Genomic DNA, 20,496 nt, shown 5'->3' on the forward strand with positions numbered 1-20,496 from the left:
TTCATAAAATATCTAAAATATAATTACATTTATTTTGAATTGCTTTTTTAACAGGAGTGAAAGCCTTCTTCCTCTCCCAACCAGTGAAAGACACAACTTTTCATTAGTTTGGAACAGTCTTGAGGTGAGCAAAAAATAATTACAACTGAGACATGCAAATTCCTGATAAAAATAAACAAATTTCAGGACTTCCCTGGTAGTCCAGTGGTTAAGACTCTGCACTGCCCATGCAGGGGGCTGGGGTTCAATCCCTGGTTGGGAAACTAAGACTTCTCATGTTGTGTGCCATGGCCAAAGGATAAATAAATAAATATACAGGCAATACAGTATTTTGGTCATCTGATGTGAACAGATGACTCAGTGGAAAAGTCCCTGATTCTGGGAAAGATTAAGGGCAGAAGGAGAAGGGTGTCAGAAGATAAGATGGCTGGACGGCATTACCAATGCAACGAACATGAACTTGGGCAGACTCCAGGAAATGGTGAGGGGCAGGGAAGCCTGGCACGCTGCAGTCCATGGAGTCGCAAACTGAACAACAACACACAAATACAAATCTCAGGGTACTTTTAAGGCTCCCAGCTCGTGAGAGGAAATTCTGCCTTTCCTGGGGTCCTCCCCGCCACCCCGTTCTCTTACAGATCCCCTGTGTCCCAGGGCTCCCTTTCAGCACAATGACCCTCATTTCTCAGGAAAGTGACTCTTCTCATGACCTAAGCAACAAGCAGAGAAGGGGGAGAACTCATCATGTGTCTGGCTCCACAGTTCCCTGATACGATGGAGGAAGCTCTGTCACTCTGAATTCACATGTTTTCATCAGCAATGCAGCAGAGGACTAAGACAAAAACATCCTGATGAGAGTCTCAAGACAAAATAATCAGAGGATGAGGTGACACCCTGAGATTTGCTCTGTGAACAAGGTGAAAGGCTCAGGATCATGTTCTGCTCTATCCCACAGGAGTAAGGTGGCAGAAGTAAATCTGGATTTGAAGATAAGAAAGGCAGCAGCAAGTTTTAAACAACATTGCAGAGCTATGACTCTTGAGACATCACTTTCCTTCTCTGTTGGGCTTTTCCTTCATCTGTTGGGCTTTTCCTTCCTTCATCCCTGCTCCTAGCCCTTTCTCCAGGTTACATTTTCCCACTGAAACAAGAATACTGTGATCTTAGCTTCTTCTTTAAAAAAAAAAAAATATTTTTAAGATCCAATTTTATTTTATTTTTAAAACTTTTTGGCTGCATGGCAGGTGAGATCTTAGTTCCCCAACCAGGAAATCAAACCTGCACCCCCTGCATTGGAAGTTTGGAGTCTTAACCACTGGACTATCAGGGAAATCTCTACTCTTAGCTTCGTAAGGTTCAGCAAGTTAGAATCAGACTTTATGACTCCCCAGTAAGGAAGATCATGGCTCTAGAGAAGTTACCTAGAGATAACAGTCCTCAAAGATGGCTTCCATCAAGTCCTTCCCTCTGTACTTCACTGGCTGTTCCTCATGTCAAGAGGTGAAGGCTAATATATACAATGAAATATTATCCAACCTTAAAAAGGAAGTACTGACATATACTACAGCATGAATGAACCTTGAAAACACTATGCTAAGTGAAATAAACCAGATACAAAAGGACATGTATGATTGCACTTCCATGAGGTACCTAGTCATCAGATTCATAGAGATAGAAAGCAGAACAGTAATTACCCAGGAAGAATTAGAGTTCTGATTGAACGGATACAGACTTTCCGTTGGGAATGATGAAAAAGTTCTGGAAATGGAGAGTACTGCTGATTGCACAGCATTGTACTGTACTTGTACAATGTACTTAATGCCATTGAACTGTACACTTTTAAATGGCTAAAATTGTAAAATTTTAAATATGTACATTTTACCACAGTTTCTAAGTATCATAAAATTGTTTCAAAAAGGAAAAGACGTGGAGTGCAATTCCCAATACACCTCCCCTTGATCCTAAGGTACCCATGGGAACTTGTTTGACCAAGAGAATTCAGCAGAGGTGATATTCTGGGACATCCAGCCTAGATGGTAAGACGCCTGAGCCACCTGGGCCTCCTGGAACACTGCTCACAGACATGCCCTCTCAGGACATGCTGGGTGGCTGTTACATGAGGAGGTCACATGTCCATGCTCTAGCCAGCAGCCCTTGCTGGGCTCCCAGCCATGTCTTTTATAAACATGCACTGAAATATTTAAGGAGGAGATGCTGTGAAGGCTGGGATTTAAGTGAAAACAATACAGTGGTGAGGGAGAGGAGAAATGGTTAGGGAGCAGATGAGATGAGCTTGACCATGCGCAGCTGGGCAATGAGCATAGGATGGAGGCAGTTGTATTTCCCTCAAGTTAGGAGTATATTTGAAATTTTCCATGGCAAAGAAAGAAGAAAAAGGAGGAACAGGAGAAAATGAAAGAGGAGAAGGAGAGGGGGAAGGAAGAGAAGAGGAGGAAAGGAGATGGGGAGGGAATGGAGACTGAAGAAGCCAATTGGACTTATCTCTTCACAAATTCAATTTATGGAAAAAGAAAAAAAATTGGCAGGAAGAGTATTCTATAATACAGAGGACTAAAGAGACAGAATAGTCCACTGAAATGACTGAAACCTGACTGAGTTCTGACTTTTGTAAAAAAGAACAGGCTTACACAGGAGTATTCACTTTTGGATGATTCATCAAGCTTTACACTCACACATATAAAAATGTGTACAAATCATAGTTCAGCTGAAAAGTTTTCTGATTAATAAAAATTGTACAACATTTTGGAAGAATTGAGAAAATTTGAATATGGGCTGAATATTAGATGGCATTAAGAAATTACAAATAATTTTCTTAGTTATGATAATGTTACTATGGAGAGGTAGAAGAATGTCTTATTTTTAGGAGATAACTCCTAAAGCACATGGGGGTAAAATACCACATGTCTGAAACTTCAAAATAGTTATATATAAAATATTTTATATAAACATAGCAAGTAAGGCAAAATGTTAAAAGCTATTGAATCCAAGTAGAAGGCATATGAGAACTCATTATGTTATTTGCTCAGCTTTTCTGTAAGTTTGAGAACTTTCATAATAAAACATTAAAAAATATATTGAAGAGGCTTTTGCAGGTGCAAAAGTAACAAGAAGCAGAAGCATGTGCCCATCACCTATTACTAAAAAACTTCTTTCTAAAAGAACTGAATCATCTACCCGGGGAAACAGGGCTCCTGATGGAACAGTCTCTCCAAGTCAAATCTTCTTTTGGGCATAAAAGGATTATCTGCTTCTCTCAAGCATACTTTAAACTAAAGTTTAAAGTTTATCCACTCAGCAGCACAGAGCTTCCAGGCAACCCTCTCACCCCTTAAGAGACAAGCCTGTTGTGAAAACAGACTCACAAAAGCAAAGGTAGTGATTAAGAGCATGGGCTCTAAAGAGATACCACCTAAAACTGTGTATCCAAACTCTGTCACGACTAGCTACGTGACTGTGGGCAAATTACATAACCTCTCTGTGTCTTGGTTTCCTCAGAATAAAGATACTAATAACATCTTATAGGATTAGTGGGTTAATATTAATACATACATCTCACTTGTGTGTTTATTATTATTATTACAAATTACTACAAACAGTAAAATACTACCAACCTAGTTCTTCAGTCATAATTAGAATAATCAAGGGTCAACAGTCATAATTAGAATAATCAAGGGTCAACAGACATTCAAAAACATAACAGCCCCCAAAAAGAAGGACCAAGATGTCAACTGGAACTACTGACGCACATGGAGAAAACATGCTCACTCACAGAACAGAAAAGAAAAAGACAAAGAAATAAAAAGTGTAAGACTTTGAAAAGTTAAGAAACAAAGTAGCTCAACTCAAGAGGTCCAACATCTGATTACTGGGTGTTCTAGAAAGACAGAGCAGAGCAAATGGAGGGAAGGAAATAATCAAAGAAATAATAAAAGGAAACTGCTTCGTGTTGAAAAAGAAAAAGAAAGTGAAGTCACTCTTTCATGTCTGACTCTTTGTGACCCCATGGACTGTAAGCTACCACACTCCTTTGTCCAAGGAACATGTCTTCAAGTTTTAAAAAACTCAAGGGTAAAAACAGTCCGAAAGTATGAAGGAAAAAAGACCCACATCTAAATATACCTTGAGGTTATTTCAGAAGACTGCCAGGAAAATTATCAGTAACTTGGAAATGGGCAAAAGAAATTACTGGGTGTTCCACTTACCTATTCAGGTATTTGGCCATTTTACAACTCTGGAGAGGCAGAGCTTAAGTTGTAGATTCTTTTTCAGTAAGGATGGAAACAAAATCTGCCCAATGTAATAGAAAAACCTCGAAATTTACTGCTGGATATCTACCAGTTTTTCTATATATCCCAGCAGTCTCCTCCTAACATCACCTATGAACACTGAGCTTCTCAACTATGCTTTGAACAAATTTTCCCTTGTTACTGACACATGTTCATTTTGTACTGGCCTGAGAGTCATGGTTTTATTTTGAAAATTAAACTTTATCAATACCAAGGTAAAGAGAAGATCCTAAAAGCTTCCAGATAGAAAAAGAGGTTGCCCACTAAGGAACATGAAGAAGGAAATGGCAACCACCCCAGTATTCTTGTTTGGAGAATCCTATGGATGGAGGAGGCTGGCGGGCTACAGTGCATGGGGTCACAAAGAGCTGGACACGACTGAGCGACTAACAGAACAACAACTAAGCAACAAGAATCAGATTTACATCAGTGACAATAGTCATCAAGCAGTGCCTTCAAATTTTGGAAGGAAAATCATTTGAACCCAAAATTCTACATGCAGCCAAACCATCATTCAAATGGAAGGCAAAACAAAGATACATCAAGCATTCAAACTCTTAGAGAGCTCCTTTCTCTCATATTCTTCATGAAAATTTTGGTGGCTCAGTCGGTAAAGAATCTGCCTGCAGTGCGGGACACCTGGGTTCGATCCCTGGCTTGGGAAGATCCCCTGGAGAAGGGCAGGGTAACACACTCCAGTACTCTTTCCTGGAGAATCCCAGGGACAGAGGACCCTGGCGGGCTGCAGTCATGGGGTCACAAAGAGTCAGTCATGAATGAGTGACTAAGCACAGCACATTTTCTGGCAAAATGAAAAAGGAATTCAGGAAAAAAGAATGTGTGAGGCATGAGATCTAAGAAACAATGTCTCTAATCCAATGATATAAAGAAAATATTTAGATGACATTTGCACAGGATACCTAGAAAACAATTAAATCCAAACTAGAATAGGAAGTTAATAGTCTTAAGAATGTCCAAATGGGGAAATAAAACAACTAGCAGAAAGAGTATGATTAAGAAGCTAGATGAATAAAACTGAACTTAGAGTCAATAGATTTTCAATAAAGTTCCAAGACAATTCAATGAGGAAAGAATAGGCTCTTCAACAAGTGATGCTGGAACAACTGGATATCCACTTGCAAAAGAATGAACTTGGACTACTGATACAGGATATGCAAAAGTTAATTCAAAACAGATTATGGACCTAATCATAAGCTAAAACAATATAACTCCTAGAAGAAAATACAGGAATAAATCTTCATGACCATGGGCTAGACCAGGCTTCTTATTAATAGATATGACAGTATAGCAACAAAAGAACTTCATCAAAATCAAAAACTTTTGTGCTTTAAAAGATGCCATCAAAAAAGCCAAAAGACAATTCAGAGAATGAGAGAAAATACTTGCACATCAAATATCTGATAAGGGACTTGCAAAGGGAAACTGGATAATTTTCTTAGTTGTGATGATGTTATTATGATGAGGTATAGTGAGCCAAAGACATGCAAATGGCCAATAAACACATGAAAATGCTCAACATCAAGTCAAAAACACGATGAAGTACCACTTAACACCCACAAAGACGGCCAGAATAAACAAGACAGACAGTAATCAGTGTTGACAAAGATGTAGACAAATTGAGACCTTCGTGCACTGCTGATGGAAACACAAAATAAAAGTCATTTCAGAAAACCGGTCTTCAAAATGTTAAATGTATACCATATGCCTCAGCAATTCCACCTCAAGGTTTATAGCCAAAAGAAATGAAAACATGCCCACAAATAAACTTGAATACTAATGTTCACAGTGGCATTATCCATAATAGAAAGTGGAAATGTCTATCGACTGATGAATAGATAGATAAACTGTGGTATACCCATTAATGGAATATCATTCAACAATAGAAAGGGGGAAAAGTACTGATACATACTATAACATGATGACCCTTAAAAATATTGTGCTTAAAAATTTGCTAAGTTAAAGAAACCAGTTACAAAGGATCACATATTATATGATTCTATTTGAAATACCAAAAATAGGCAATTTTATAGAGACAGATAGTGGTTGCCTAGGGCTGGGAATATTGAGGGGAAATGAGGAGTGACTTCTAATGGGTACAGGGTTCCTTTTGGGGGTGATCTGAAAATATTCTACAGTTGATGGTGGTGGTGGTTGTATATATCTGTGAACATGCTAACAACCACTGAACTGTACAGTTTAAATGGGTAAATGTTATAGTGTGCCAATTATATCTCCATAAGGTGTTTAAAAATATAAGAGGGCCTCCTTGGTGGCTCAGTGGTAAAGAATCCACCTGCTGATGCAGGAGACATGGGTTTAATCCCTGGTCCAGGAGGATCGCACATGCCTTCAGCAGCTAAACCCATGTGCCACAACTATTGAGCCTGTGCTCTAGAGCCTGGGAGCTGCAGCTACCGAAGCCCGCAAGCCCTACAGCCAGCGATCCATAACAAGAGAAGCCACGACAATGGGAAGCCCATGCACTGCAACTACAGAGTAGCCCCCGCTCTCTGCAACTGGAGAAAAGCCTGCACAGCCACGAAGACCCAACACAGCCAAAAATAAAAAAATAAATAAAAATTAAAACAAATACAAGAAGCAGCTAGATGATCTCTGAGATTAGGTAACTTTTTCTTTTTTTGTCAACAAGAAAAAAGAAAAGAATCACTTAAAAACTCTAGTAAAAACATAAATCTACATATCAGAGTCACAGTCCAAAACTGAAGCAAACTAAAATATGACATGATACCAAGCAAACAATAGAGAATAAAAGAGAATAACAGATTTGACTTGGCGACCCAAAACTGTTCTTAAACACAGTTTAAAATCCTTTAAACACAGGATTAAATTTCCTTCTCTCTAGACCCCATCATTTCTTCCTGGTGCTACAGTAAGTAATACAGCTGATCCCTCAAACAAGCAGGACTCATGGGCATCAACAGAAAACCACTTTGTTTTTTTCCCCAATGTTGGTCGCTCCCACTTTGTAGAGCTAGTTCTTCCTGACTGCTTAGATGAAATTTGAGGCTGGGCGCATGATTCTTCTGGACAATATCAGTGACAAAAAGTTCTCCTCCAGGCACTTCAAGTCACAAAAAGTCCCATTTTGGTAATTAAAATATCCAGACCTGTGTCCCAGTCAAAACCTGAAACCGCATTTAAGTTTCAGTTTCTTTCCGTCTCATCTTCTCCTTGTAGGGAGCAAACAAGCCTGCAGTGGGAACAGCAGTGGAAAGAGACAATCTTCTCGATATCCCTGCTTTTTGTGTCCACTTCTCCTCCTGAAGCCTGCCAGCTACAGCTCTGCCACCCTGGAGAGGAGGGAGCCAGAGCAGACCAGGCCAAGCAGGTACACAGGTGAGGGGAAAGGAGAGTTCCCATGACTGTTCACAACTGGCCTCGGCAGGTGCTTAGAGAGACTGCTGAATGGGGCTTCCACTGGCTCCTCTGAGATACCCACTTTTGAACCTGCAGTTCTCTTAACATAGGCATCCCACAGTGCAGGCACAGCCTCACTCTGCTGTGGTTCGCCCACTCCTCTAAGGGGCTCTCTGGGACAGGATATAAGCTCACCCCAGGCCTACTCTCTCTTACAGGGCCCCAACCCTCTGGTCAGTTGGAAGTATGCATCGTGGGTTTGGTCTGTGAAAGTACAATTATTTCCCAACTGCAGTCTTTAACTCTCAGCCTCAAGGCACTCCAACCCACCCTTCAAATTCAACCACTGTGAGAGCATCTCATGCTCTCCACTGCTTACCGTTAAGCATCTCTCCCCTCCCCCACACACAGGTGGAACTCAATGCCAGAGCAATTCAATAACTTTCTCCAAACATTTGTCCCTTTAACCCCTAATCTTTTTACAGTCAGGGAGATGGAGATTAGCTAAGGACTGCAAAACTGGTTTTCACCCAGAAACTTTGCAAGTCCCCTTAGATAGTCTAACACACTGGAATGTGGGAGCTATTAACATCAGTTGTATTTTGGCCTCAAGTGAATCTGGAAAGCAAGAATCTAATTATAACATCCTATTTCAACCATATTCATATAATGAAAACATTATAAACGCTATTATCGATTTTCACTCTTTTAGAAACAGTTTACAAAGTTTGAATGGTATAATTCAGTTCTAAGAGCAAATGTTAATGCTAACTCACTGACTATATAAAGGAAATGAATAGTGTTATTATCAAAAGGAGGTAGAAGGGGGAAGAAGCAGAGCTAACTGCTAATTTCATCTTATAAAAGAGAGAATCAGGGACTTCTCTGGTGGTCCAGTGGTTAAGAATCTGCCTTCCAATGCAGGAGATGCGAGTTCAGTCCCTGGTCAGGGAACTAAGATCCCACATGCTGCGTGGCAACTTGGTCTACTACTACTACTAAGTCACTTCAGTCATGTCCGCTGTGCGACCCCATAGATGGCAGCCCACAAGGCTCCCCCGTCCCTGGGATTCTCCAAGCAAGAACACTGGAGTGGGTTGCCATTTCCTTCTCCAATGCATGAAAGTGAAAAATGAGAGTGAAGTCGCTCAGTCGTGTCTGACCCTCAGCAACCCCATGGACTGCAGCCTTCCAGGCTCCTCCGTCCATGGGATTTTCCAGGCAAGAGTACCGGAGTGGGGTGCCATTGCCTTCTCCAGCAACTTGGTCTATGAAAGTACAATTATTTCCCAACTGCAGTAAAGTACAAATAATTATACTTTTCACAGATCAAGCCCACGAAGCATACTTCCACAGAGCCCACGTGCCTAGAGCCCATGCTCCCCAACGAGAAAAGGCCCCACGCACTGTGCCTAGAGAAAGCCCAAGAGTGGCAACAAAGACCTAAACAGCCAAGAAAGAGAGAGAGAATCAAGATACTACTCAAAGCTGATGAAGTAAGAAACAGAACTTTATATTATTTAAAATAATAAAGCCATCAATAGGAGAAATAAACATAATTTCAAAAAGAGAAGAGGAAGATAGGCAGGAGAGAATAAGCATCACCCACAACTCACTTTTAGTGAGATGTAGACAACCTCCAGGCACAGCACAACCAGAGAGAAACTAAAATGGTCAGTTTCGGGGAATGTAGTCACGTTCGGGTGCTGACTGCATTCACACACATGCACAGAAGTCTAATTATCACTTTCAATAAGAGTAAGAAAGCTAATGAGCTCCTCTTTTTTTTTTTAAGGTTTATTTTCTCTTAAAAGGCACTTAGCAAATTATAAAAGTCATAATGTCACAGTGGTATGCTTGAAATATATATATGGTATCTGTATGTGTATATATATTACATATATACACGTTTGATACATACACATATATTGTCTTATGTATACATATCACATATAAATATATTTTATAGATATAGACGTAAGAGAAATAGAGAATAGTTTCAGAGAGGTGATTTGTATATTATGCCCTCAATTATACATCTAATTGGGCCTCCCTGGTGGCTCAGAGGTTAAAACGTCTGCCTGGAATGTGGGAGACTTGGGTTCGATCCCTGGGTTGGGAAGATCCCCTGGAGAAGGAAATGGCAACCTACTCCAGTACTCTTGCCTGGAGAATCCCATGGAGAGAGGAGCCTGGTAGGCTACAGTCCACAGGATTGCAAAGAGCTGGACACGACTTAGCGACTTCACTTTCACTTTATACATCTAACAATGGGACCCCTATCAGATCCAGGTCTGACTCAAATCTACCCTCTTTCCCCTTTACCAACATGCACCAATACCTGTTAATACACAATGTCCATTTATAAATTCTTCTTCTCTGTTCATTAAAGAGCTCTACAAGGCAACCTTTGGTATCCTTATTGAGACACAATTCCACACGACCCCAGCCCTGTTCCCTATTTCTCTTATGTCTATATCTATAAAAACTATCAAGTAGTTCACAGAATCCACAGGGACAGGCTCAGAAATCCGGGAAGGAGCCAAGTGAACCTGGGTTCTGGGACCTCTACCAAGGTCATGCCACAGGAAAGCCAGGGCCCTGGCTGCCAGCCTTGGACGCCAGTGGCCTCTTCTGCTCGATGAAATCTAAGCTGTCCTGGCTATTCTGAATCAGCAGCTCCAGCTTCCAAGTCCTGGGAAGAGGCTTCATTGGAGAGAGGTCACGGGCTCCCACCCTGGCTGCCAGCATTCAGAAGGGCAGGCGTCTGGCCTCAGAGGCTTCCGGCTGAGGGCAGGGTCCTGCCTCTCATCAAGACACACAAGGGCAGATAAACCAATCCTCAAAATAGAGTTTAAATATGCAGATACCAGCAGCCAGAACCCAAACAAAATAGGGAAGCTAAAACATCCTCCACTTCATCCACATGTCCTCTGTAGATGTTAAGTGGAAAATCAGTCTCCCTCCTGCCCATTCCCACTGCACTCAATGGACATGCCTACTCTCAGTTCCTTACACATCTTTTCAGGAACTTTTCATGTAACTGAAAACACACATATGAGTTCCCAGACATTTTGAAAAATCACAAGTGGTACCATATACGTTATTCCATTATTCCATATACTATTTACATTATACCATGACTTTTCATGTAACATCTATTTTAAGATGCTCCAGAATTCAAAGTGGTTTCCTCCCTTGCCCCAGAGAGTCACAGTTCACATAGTTGTCTGAGAGTCATATTCAGAAATTGATCACTGTGGTCTATTGGGCCCAGAAAGCCTGGATGCAGGATAGTCAGAAGGCCCCTCAACAATTCAGACACATACTACAGTGTGTCTGAAATACACTTGGAAACACTTCAGCACAGACAGGGTAATACCATGTACATACTGACTGGTCAAGCTAAATCCTCAGGATGACCAAGAATTCATATTCCAGGACACTCAGCTGGCACTTATAAAAAAAGTCACACTCCAGAAGCTGCTGCTTTTATCTTTACCTCCCAACAGCATCCAAGCAGCTTTGCTAAATGAGCAGTGACAATGGAAATGAGTTGTCCAACTGATGAAATTCTTGGCTTGCTTAATGAGCATAAAGAATGGTAAAAATGAGTTCCCATGAAATTTATGGTAAGAATTAAAACCAACATCCCTTTTAGTTCCCGTGTTAATTAATTCTGGAACTGGCCATGCTCTTCTGCCCCTATAGTAAGCAATACTGAGAACAAAAAACAGTAACTTAGCTACTTGCTCTAAGAAACACTTGTTCCTCAAAGGTAAGATTGTGAGCCAACTAAAACAATTATCAAAACAAACAGTTTACTCATCAAATCTTCTTTCCAGGCCCTCTCCTTCATCAGCCCAGCAATCCAAAGTTACTATTTCATAGGTTTTGCTCAAATACAATCAATTCCCTATCTGGTGAGACTCACCTTACAATCTCCCAGCCAGGACTCTAAAACCCTATAAATATCCTCTCTTAGACTCAATCTTTCTGAGAACTACTGGTAAGGTGTACTCCCTTACTTCAGCAGGTCCAATAAACTTAGCTTAGCTTGATCAATAGGATTTCAGGGAATAAACAGTGATATTCGACAAGTTGTTTAGTCACTAAGTTGTGACCGACTCTAGCGACCGTGTGGATTGTAGCCCACCAGGTCCCTCTGCCCATGGAATATTCCAGGCAAGAATACTGGAGTGATTTGCCATTTCCTTCTCCAGGGGATTTTCCTGACCCAGGGATTGAACTCACGTCTCCTGCATTGCAAGCAACTTCTTTACTACTGAGCCACCTGGGAATCCCATTAGAGACAAGGGGATACAACAAATATTACAGGTAAAAAAAAACCTGTTCGTGCTGTTCTGTAAGCTCGATAAAAATTGCAGTTTATCGTTTAAGCTTGTAGAACAGAGTGCATGAACTTTTTTTTTTTTTTTTTGGTCTGTTGGCTAATAATTGCTTGTGTAGCAAAATTTGGTCGGAGGGCAGGGGTTCACTTTCACTGTAACAATCAACTTGGCAGGAAGGTTAATTCAAAGCCTTCACAGCTACCTGTTGCTACCAAACTAAACTTGCTAATAATGAGAGCATGAGCAAATGGCTTAGGTCATTTTGTAAAGCAAAGCCTTGATTCTTCCCAGAAAGGAGTTCCACAATTTTTTCTCATTTCTGATTTCCTCCAGGGTGAGGCAATCAGAGCAGAGAAATAACAGCTCTATTACCAATAGATAAGTCTATTGCCAAACCCAGTCTAGGTAACTTCGTGATACCTAAATGCATATTTTGTTGCGACAGATCACTTAATGACACACTAAACTGAGAGATCAGATCTTGGAGACTGATTTCCTCAGTGAATGATGAAAAACATGCATAATGTGCTTGCCTCACCTTACATTTTGTAGTTTCCTTGTGCATTCGTGTCTTTTGTTCCTCACTGAGATCCTGAGGGATGGTTGATTTCCCACTGTACAGATGAGGAAACTGAGTGGATAAATTCCTTATCCGTTCACTGATTGAAAGTGACAAGACTAAGTCCCAAAACTTGACCTTCTGTCACCTTCTGTCTAATACTTTTGAGTCAAGGGCAAAATTCCTTAAGCTTTTGCCACTTGGGAACGGGGAAAAAAAGTAGACAGTCAGCACTAAGGAAATAACTTATGTAAATTATGTTACACACACACAGCACTGTTGGCCACAGAGAAATACCTACTAATTTGCCAATGGAGGAGGTGATGTACTAGCACTATGAAACAAGCAATGGACTAGGAATCAAAGCTCCTAGGTTCTTTCTAATAATAGTTCATCTGTTTGGGAAGTGGACAAGCCAGTTAACTCTTGAGCCACTGGTTCATTATCTACAAAACAAGAAAAACACCTGCCATAGAAATCACACAAGAATGGTAAATGAAAGAACCTGGTAAACTCTTATGCATTATATGCATACAAGAGAGTAGTATTAATAATTCTAAAGAGTGAGAAAAGCCCTCCATTTTTATGCCTTAAAACACCAAGTGTAGGGACTTCCCTGGTGGTCTAGTGGTTAAGAATCCATGTTCCAATGCAGGGGACATGAGTTTGATACCTGGTTGGAGAACTAAGATCCCACATGCCCTGGAGCAACTAAGCCCGCTCAGCAATGAGAGAAGCCCAGGCACCACAACTATAGAAGAGCCCACATGCCGTGGCGAAGATCCGACACAGCCAAAGATAAATATAAAATATCAAGTGTGAAACAATCATATTTCACTTTATACGCAGGAGTTTACAATAACCTGGTGGAAATGAACATCTAAAGTTAAAACACCTTCCAGGTAACTAAAGAGGATTTTGGACACCTATAATATGAGCCAGATAATAATAAGATAATAATAAGAGCCAGAAGGACTCTTAAAGAGAGTGTTCTGAGTTCTCATTTTATAGAAGGGGAAATCAAGAGATTTCCCCAAGACCATCCAATAATTAGTGGTAACATGTCAGCATTAAAATGCAGGTTTCTTGAACTTTCAAACCAGGGAGTTCATTCCAAATTATTAACAACCGTGAAATGTACTTGAAAGAACCAAACTGCACAAGCCAGAGCTTCAGAGTTCCTTTTATAAATGTACAGATTCCTGAACTGTGCCGAGGTATTCTGCCCTCCTCCTGTTCTTTATATCATCAGGAATGAAAGGGCCACTACCTATCCTGCACTATAACCCACCTATATGTACATTTCTGACTATCTAGTGATGCCAATTTGTCAATCTCTTTTAACAAAAGGGTCTGGATGTTCCATTACTCTTCCTGTGAGGCACAATAAGATGGAAAGAAACTGGATCCCCAAATGGTTTCATGAAGCAGGACCATCTTACCAGCCTAGCCTACTGGGACCATTAGCTGAGGGGGAATAAAATCTCTGTATATGTTATGCATGCCACTTTTTGAGGCTCTTTGGGGAATGAGGTTTTACCCTAAATACTATAATCTTGAAGTTAGAAGAGAAACTGATGGATCATTTTCTAAAAAGAGCCAATTCACTTACTTCTCCTATTTTTAGTCTAGAGTTCAAATCAACAGGACCTGCAGTTGAGAATAAACCATATATATAACCCCAGAACATCACTGGGGAAGAATCTTCTTCATTCTTGGTACTAGAGAATAAAGCTGTTTTTGATAGTCATTGAAGGTCATATTCATCCCCTCTGTTTCAAACTGACAAGAAAAATAAAAATAACTATAGCTCAAATTAGCACTTCATAAGCAGCCAAAACTGTAGGCAGCATGCCTGACTGGGCTTTCACAGTGGCGACTCTTACCAAGTATACCACCAAAGAAAAACACCAGTCACTGAGGTTGCTGCCCCAGAGTGAGACCCTTCCACTCCCTCAAACAGAAACCAATGAGTCTTAATCTTTGAGTTTCAGGAGGAAGCTGCAAAGAAAAAAAGAAAAACAAAGGCTGACCTCTAGTAGAACTTCAGCCTCGTTATATGTTCATTGTAATGCATTAGCATGCTATGACACACCACCAGCACCATGACACTTGATGATGGCTATGACAACAACTGGAAAAGCCCATGCAAGGACTGAAAAGAAGAGCTGCATTAGTTCCAGGTCCCCTGGAACTTGTTACCCCATTCTTGGATAACACATGGGTATTCTATCCACTCTTTCCAATGCCCTCCCTTTTACCTCAACTCTCCAATACATTTGGTGTCTCTCACCCAAACTGGGTTGAGAAGTTGATTTGTGAACTAGGTTCCCTCTTCTCTATCCTCTGTCCATCAATTAAAGCTTGTACTATTCCAGTCTTAGCATGGTTTCATTATTGACTGTGCAAATCCAATAAGAAAATAACTTCCCTGGCTGAGACAGGGGCTCTCTACCTGGGATATCAGGTCCAGTCAACCCATTCTGCAACTATCTTACCAAGACAACTCCATTTTCCAACTGAGGTGCCTAGATAAGACAGTCTTTGAGGTCATTCCCAGCACTGAATCTATGATTTCTAAACAAATCTACAATATTTTATTAGAATGAAAAAATGAATGATAACTAGAAAAAAATAAAACCATCTTTTAAAAATGTTTAATCTTAATGGAAACTATACAAGTATTTTTGATAGAACACACACACACAAATGCACACACATACACATACCCCCAATTCTAATTCCAGTCATAGCCAAAACAGATACAAACATTCACAAAGTATCTCCCAACATTGTATTTTGTTCTGGCATCTGAGTATTTTATCAATAAAAGGAAGGACTTTTATTTTATCAATAAAAGAGGACTCAGTAAATGGAAGTTTCCAACTCTGAGTTTCCATGAAAACTAGAGTTTGAAGGAACTAGGTCAAACCAACCCTTCTTTGTTCAAACCAGTATAAACCTGATGTAATCACTGAAACAAACAAAAAGGAGCACAAATGCAAACAGCTCTGAAAAGGAAGTGCTCAAGTGTTCTAGACCAGTGTGCCCACAGCAACTCAAAACAGAGAACAGTCTGCCACTGGAAAGCCCCTGAAAAGCCAAAATACTCCCTAACCCCCTAAAGTTAAAAGCAGGTAAACACAAAGTTCAGAGAACAAAAACAAGTGAGAAACATTTAGGACAGAAAGAGAAACTTTGAGAACCAGCCCAGAACCTAAACAGCTTATTGGTTGCAAGAGTAACCCCACTGTTCAAAAATAAATATGTCTTGAGCCCACTGGTCCTGGGGAGAGACCCCTGTCCTCACAGAACTGACTGACCATCTACTGGGGGTCACAGGAGAGGTTCACCCAGCAAAGCACTCAGGCTGCTCTCAGACCGAGGAGCCAGTACTCAGAGGTTGGGACCCAGTGAGGGGCATGGAAGATGGGCCACTCAATCAGGGTGGTTCAGGAAGGTATCTCTCTCCCAAAATGACTGCTGAGCTGAGACCCAGAAGAGGAGGCAGCTAAGCAAACAGCTCGGGGCAGATGGTCCTAGTCTCTGAAGGACAGCCTGGCTGTGCCAGGGTCAGAAGGCGCCTCTGTAGGTTGAGTGTGGGATGTGCAGGTGGGTAGGGCTGTAACTCGGACCAGCTCAGCTGGTGAAAACACATGGGCACTTCTGGTTTCTCTAATGAACACAGCTTCCCACTTAAATCATCCAACCGCAGATTCCCTAAACTCACAAAGGGCAATGCTTGTGCGGTTAAAAAAAAAAGTATCCACTGGGGGGGGCGGTTGGTGGGGGTGTGTGGCAGAGCCACCCCATGGTGTCACTAGAGTATCCTCTCTGTTCAGGAAAGAAAACTAGACACTGGAAAGTCAAGTGGCTAGCTAGGACTCAAACTAGGAGTGTCTGACTGGCACATCAGTTTTTTTCATTTTGCTTTTTTACATAACAAAATCATTTGGCACAGGTTATAATGATATACAATTAAGATTCACACAGACTGTTTTTTTTACTTTATTATACTGAGTAAGGTTCAGTGGGCTTCCCTCGTGACTCAAGACGGTAAAGAATCTACCTGCAATGAAGGAGACCAAGGTTTGATTCCTGCATTGGGAAGATCCCCTGGAGAAGGGAATGGCAACCAACTCCAGTATTCTTGCCTGGAGGATTCCATGGACAGAGGAGCCTGGTGGGCTACAGTCCATGTCTAACTCGCCAAGAGTTAGACACAACTGATTAACACATACATAAGGCTCAAATGACCTACTGATACACTCAGAAAGTTTTCCTTTGCACAATTCCTGTCAATCAACTTATCTTCTTTATAAATTGATGTTAATTAACATTTCAAAATAATCACTAAATGGCCTTCTAAATATTCTTAACAGTCAAAACACAGAAGCTCAAATGTCCAACAGACTCCACAACCAAAGGTAATACAGAAATATGACAAAAAGCTACTTAGCAATTCTAACTGATAGGCATATGAAATCCTTGCTCAGGAAAACATAATAGCTACTGATATGAACTTAATTTAATATTAAACAGAAAAAGCAGGCACAACATGATACGCACAAACTGGTTACAACTTTGTCACAAAGTTCATATACTTATCAACAAAGATGAGAAATACATTTTTATTGGGGTTATTTTCAGTTAAAATTGCTTGAGCTCACAGAATAAATTCACAAGGCACCTTTCCATAAGAAAACAGTGTTAAAGAAAGAAATGTTTTAAAAGGTGGACTTTCTTAATATCTATCTAGAACAAGTAGTCACTCTCCTCACCATTTGAAATTTTAAAAGTACAAATAGCATTAGATTAGATAGTTTTCTGCTTTTAATTTATTTAAATACTTGAGGGTCACTGAGCATTTCAATAATGACCCAATGGAAAAGGACAGTGCAAAGATGACGCATATAGTGAAATACTAGCATAAACACTGAACACCGTCAAACATTTTTCTGCAGAGACTGTAACCTAGAGAGTTGTTGCAAAACAAACCCCAGCACATGCCACAAGATTCATCCAAAGCTTCCTTTTCTCCTATCCTGCTGTCTAATATATTAAAATACTGCATCAGTAATTTGTTCCTTCTGGAAATATTAGCAAAGAGATGTGAAATGTTATAAAATGTTGCCTGCATTGTCTTCTGGGTCTGAAAACTCTCCAGGTTAGTTTTTCAAGACCATCAACACAGTACCATTATTCTCATTGTATTTTAAAATGTGCTTCTCCTCCTTGTATGTAAGAATTTAACTAGTTTTATATTTGTACCCATCACCTTGCAAACAGTAGTCTGAAGGACGACAGTCTGGCTATATTAAGTATATTTACAGAATGAATTTAGAAAATCATTTAATCCTATTTTGAAATGGATGGGAGAAAAATAAGAGGAGATGCAATACAGAAAAAATAATTTTAAATTATACTTCATATCAAATTCCTAGATCCTCTACCTCATCCTTGTACGTTAGCCTCTCTGCGCATTTGTCTATTTTTTATAACATTTACTGATCAAAAGGACACAGCAAATAAAAACAAAGGATGAACTGTACACTTTAAAATGGTTCATTTTATACTATGTGAGTTTTACCTCAATACCTTAAAAGAGAACAAAGTCTACTGCCATGAAAATATATGTGATAAAATATAATAGATGTGATAAAGAGAGAATATAGGGAATCTAAGCAAGGAATTTCTGAGATTATCCAACCAAAACATTATAACAATAAAAAATAATGTATTCATGATTGAAGCTGAGATTTCCTTTAAAAGAATGAGAAAGAAAAAGAATGTGGAGAACCTCCTCAAGACTAGCTAAGAGTTGATAATTGTTGAAGTTGAATGACCCGTACAGGGAGTCTATTATATCATTCCCTCCACTTCTGTGTATGTTCAAAATGTTCAGAGTAAGCCGTTTAGTTTTGCTTTGCTTTGTGTTTGTCATATCTTTACAATAGAGCTAATCCTGGAACTTGAAACACACGTATAGCAAAATTATCATCTCACTTTACTGTTATGAGAACATCTGGATAACAGTGTCCATTGTTAACTTATTTTTTTAAGGAACAAGAAAGCTTTAGCATTTCAACAGTTTGTTTCTATAGACTTCATAAATTGCACATTTTACAAAGGGTAAAAATTTATAAGATCAGTACATACCAGGAGTATCATAGGTCGCTTCCATGTTGTTAATCCTATGATTCCAGAGAGTATCACCTACAAGGACAAACAGTATCAGAAATCTAGAAAAGTTCCAATAACTAATCCCCGATCTCTAAAGTATATATATATATATATATTTTTTTTTTGAAACACATATGGTCAATTTATTTCTAACAAAAGAACCAAACCAACTCAAGGTGGAAAGATCATTGTTTCCGTAAATGGAGCTAAAATTGATATTCATACAGGAAAAAAAAATGAACCTTGATCCCTACCCCACAACAAATATAAAAATTAACTCAAAGTTTATTGAGATCTAAATATAAATGCTAAAGCTTATGAAACTTTTAGAAGGAAACATGGAAGATTACCATCACGACCATGGGAATAAGCAAAGACATTTTAAAACTGAATTACATCAAAAATCAAAAACTTCTTAAAAAGCAACATAGGTTGGAGATAATGTTCTCAACACATATATCTGACAATGAGTTATACATAGTATCCATTAAAAATTCTCATGACTCAATATTAAAAGCAAAAGACTTGAACAGACACTTTACAAAGACATACAAATGGTCAATAATCACATGAAAAATTCAACATCATTAGTAATCAGAGAAATACAAATTAAACCGCCATGAGATAGCACTAATTAACCACTATAAATGGCTATAATTTTAAAATTCTGACAATGCCGAATATTGAGAGAATATGGTGAGAATGTGGAGCAATCAGAAATTTCCTTCATAAATAGTGGAAGCGTAAAATGATGAAGCCACTTTGGAAAGGTCTCTGGCAATTTCATATAAAAACTAAACCTATATCTCTCTTACAATCCAGCATTCCATTCCTCATTATTGTACCAAGAGAAATAAAAAACAAATGTCCACCAAAAAAAGACCTGCACAGAATATATATAACAGGTTATTCATGATAGCCAAAAACTAAAAACAATCGAAATATCCATCCAAGGGTAAACAAATTATAGAATACCCGTAGGAAAGAATACAACTCAGCAATGAAAGAAATTACTAATACATCTAACAGCAACATGAATTTCAAAAACATGATCCTGAACAATAGATACCAGGCATAAAAAAGCGTACTTCCTGCTCTGATTCTATTTACAAAAAGTTCTTTTTTTAAATTAATTTTATTTTTAAACTTTATATAATTGTATTAGTTTTGCCAAATATCAAACTGAATCCGCCACAGGTATACATGTGTTCCCCATCCTGAACCCTCCTCCCTCCTCCCTCCCCATACCATCCCTCTGGGTTGTCCCAGTGCACCAGCCCCAAGCATCCAGTATTGTGCATCGAAACTGGACTGGCATCTCATTTCATACATGATATTTTACATGTTTCAATGCCATTCTCCCAAATCTTCCCACCCTCTCCCTCTCCCACAGAGTCCATAAGACTGTTCTATACATCAGTGTCTCTTTTGCCATCTCATACACAGGGTTATCGTTACCATCTTTCTAAATTCCATATATATGCGTTAGTATACTGTATTGGTGTTTTTCCTTCTGGCTTACTTCACTCTGTACAATAGGCTCCAGTTTTATCCACCTCATTAGAACTGATTCAAATGTATTCTTTTTAATGGCTGAGTAATACTCCATTGTGTATATGTACCACAGCTTTCTTATCCATTCATCTGCTGATGGACATCTAGGTTGCTTCCATGTCCTAGCTATTATAAACAGTGC

General features: G+C 39.5%; 1 protein-coding gene across 1 annotated transcript in view; it reads right to left on the minus strand.

Moving 5' to 3' along the window:
• FAM189A2 (family with sequence similarity 189, member A2) overlaps positions 1-20,496 on the minus strand; it is a gene marked incomplete at its 5' end in the record, with an annotated part of 78,193 nt that overhangs the window by 45,633 nt on the left and 12,064 nt on the right. Inside the window, one exon of the mRNA XM_010860730.1 lies at positions 18,777-18,833. Coding sequence (XP_010859032.1) covers positions 18,777-18,833 — 57 coding nt within the window. The remainder of the gene's footprint in view (positions 1-18,776; positions 18,834-20,496) is intronic.

The sequence above is a fragment of the Bison bison genome, unplaced genomic scaffold (assembly GCF_000754665.1).
Source record: "Bison bison bison isolate TAMUID 2011002044 unplaced genomic scaffold, Bison_UMD1.0 scf7180017864469, whole genome shotgun sequence".
Lineage (NCBI taxonomy): Eukaryota > Metazoa > Chordata > Mammalia > Artiodactyla > Bovidae > Bison > Bison bison.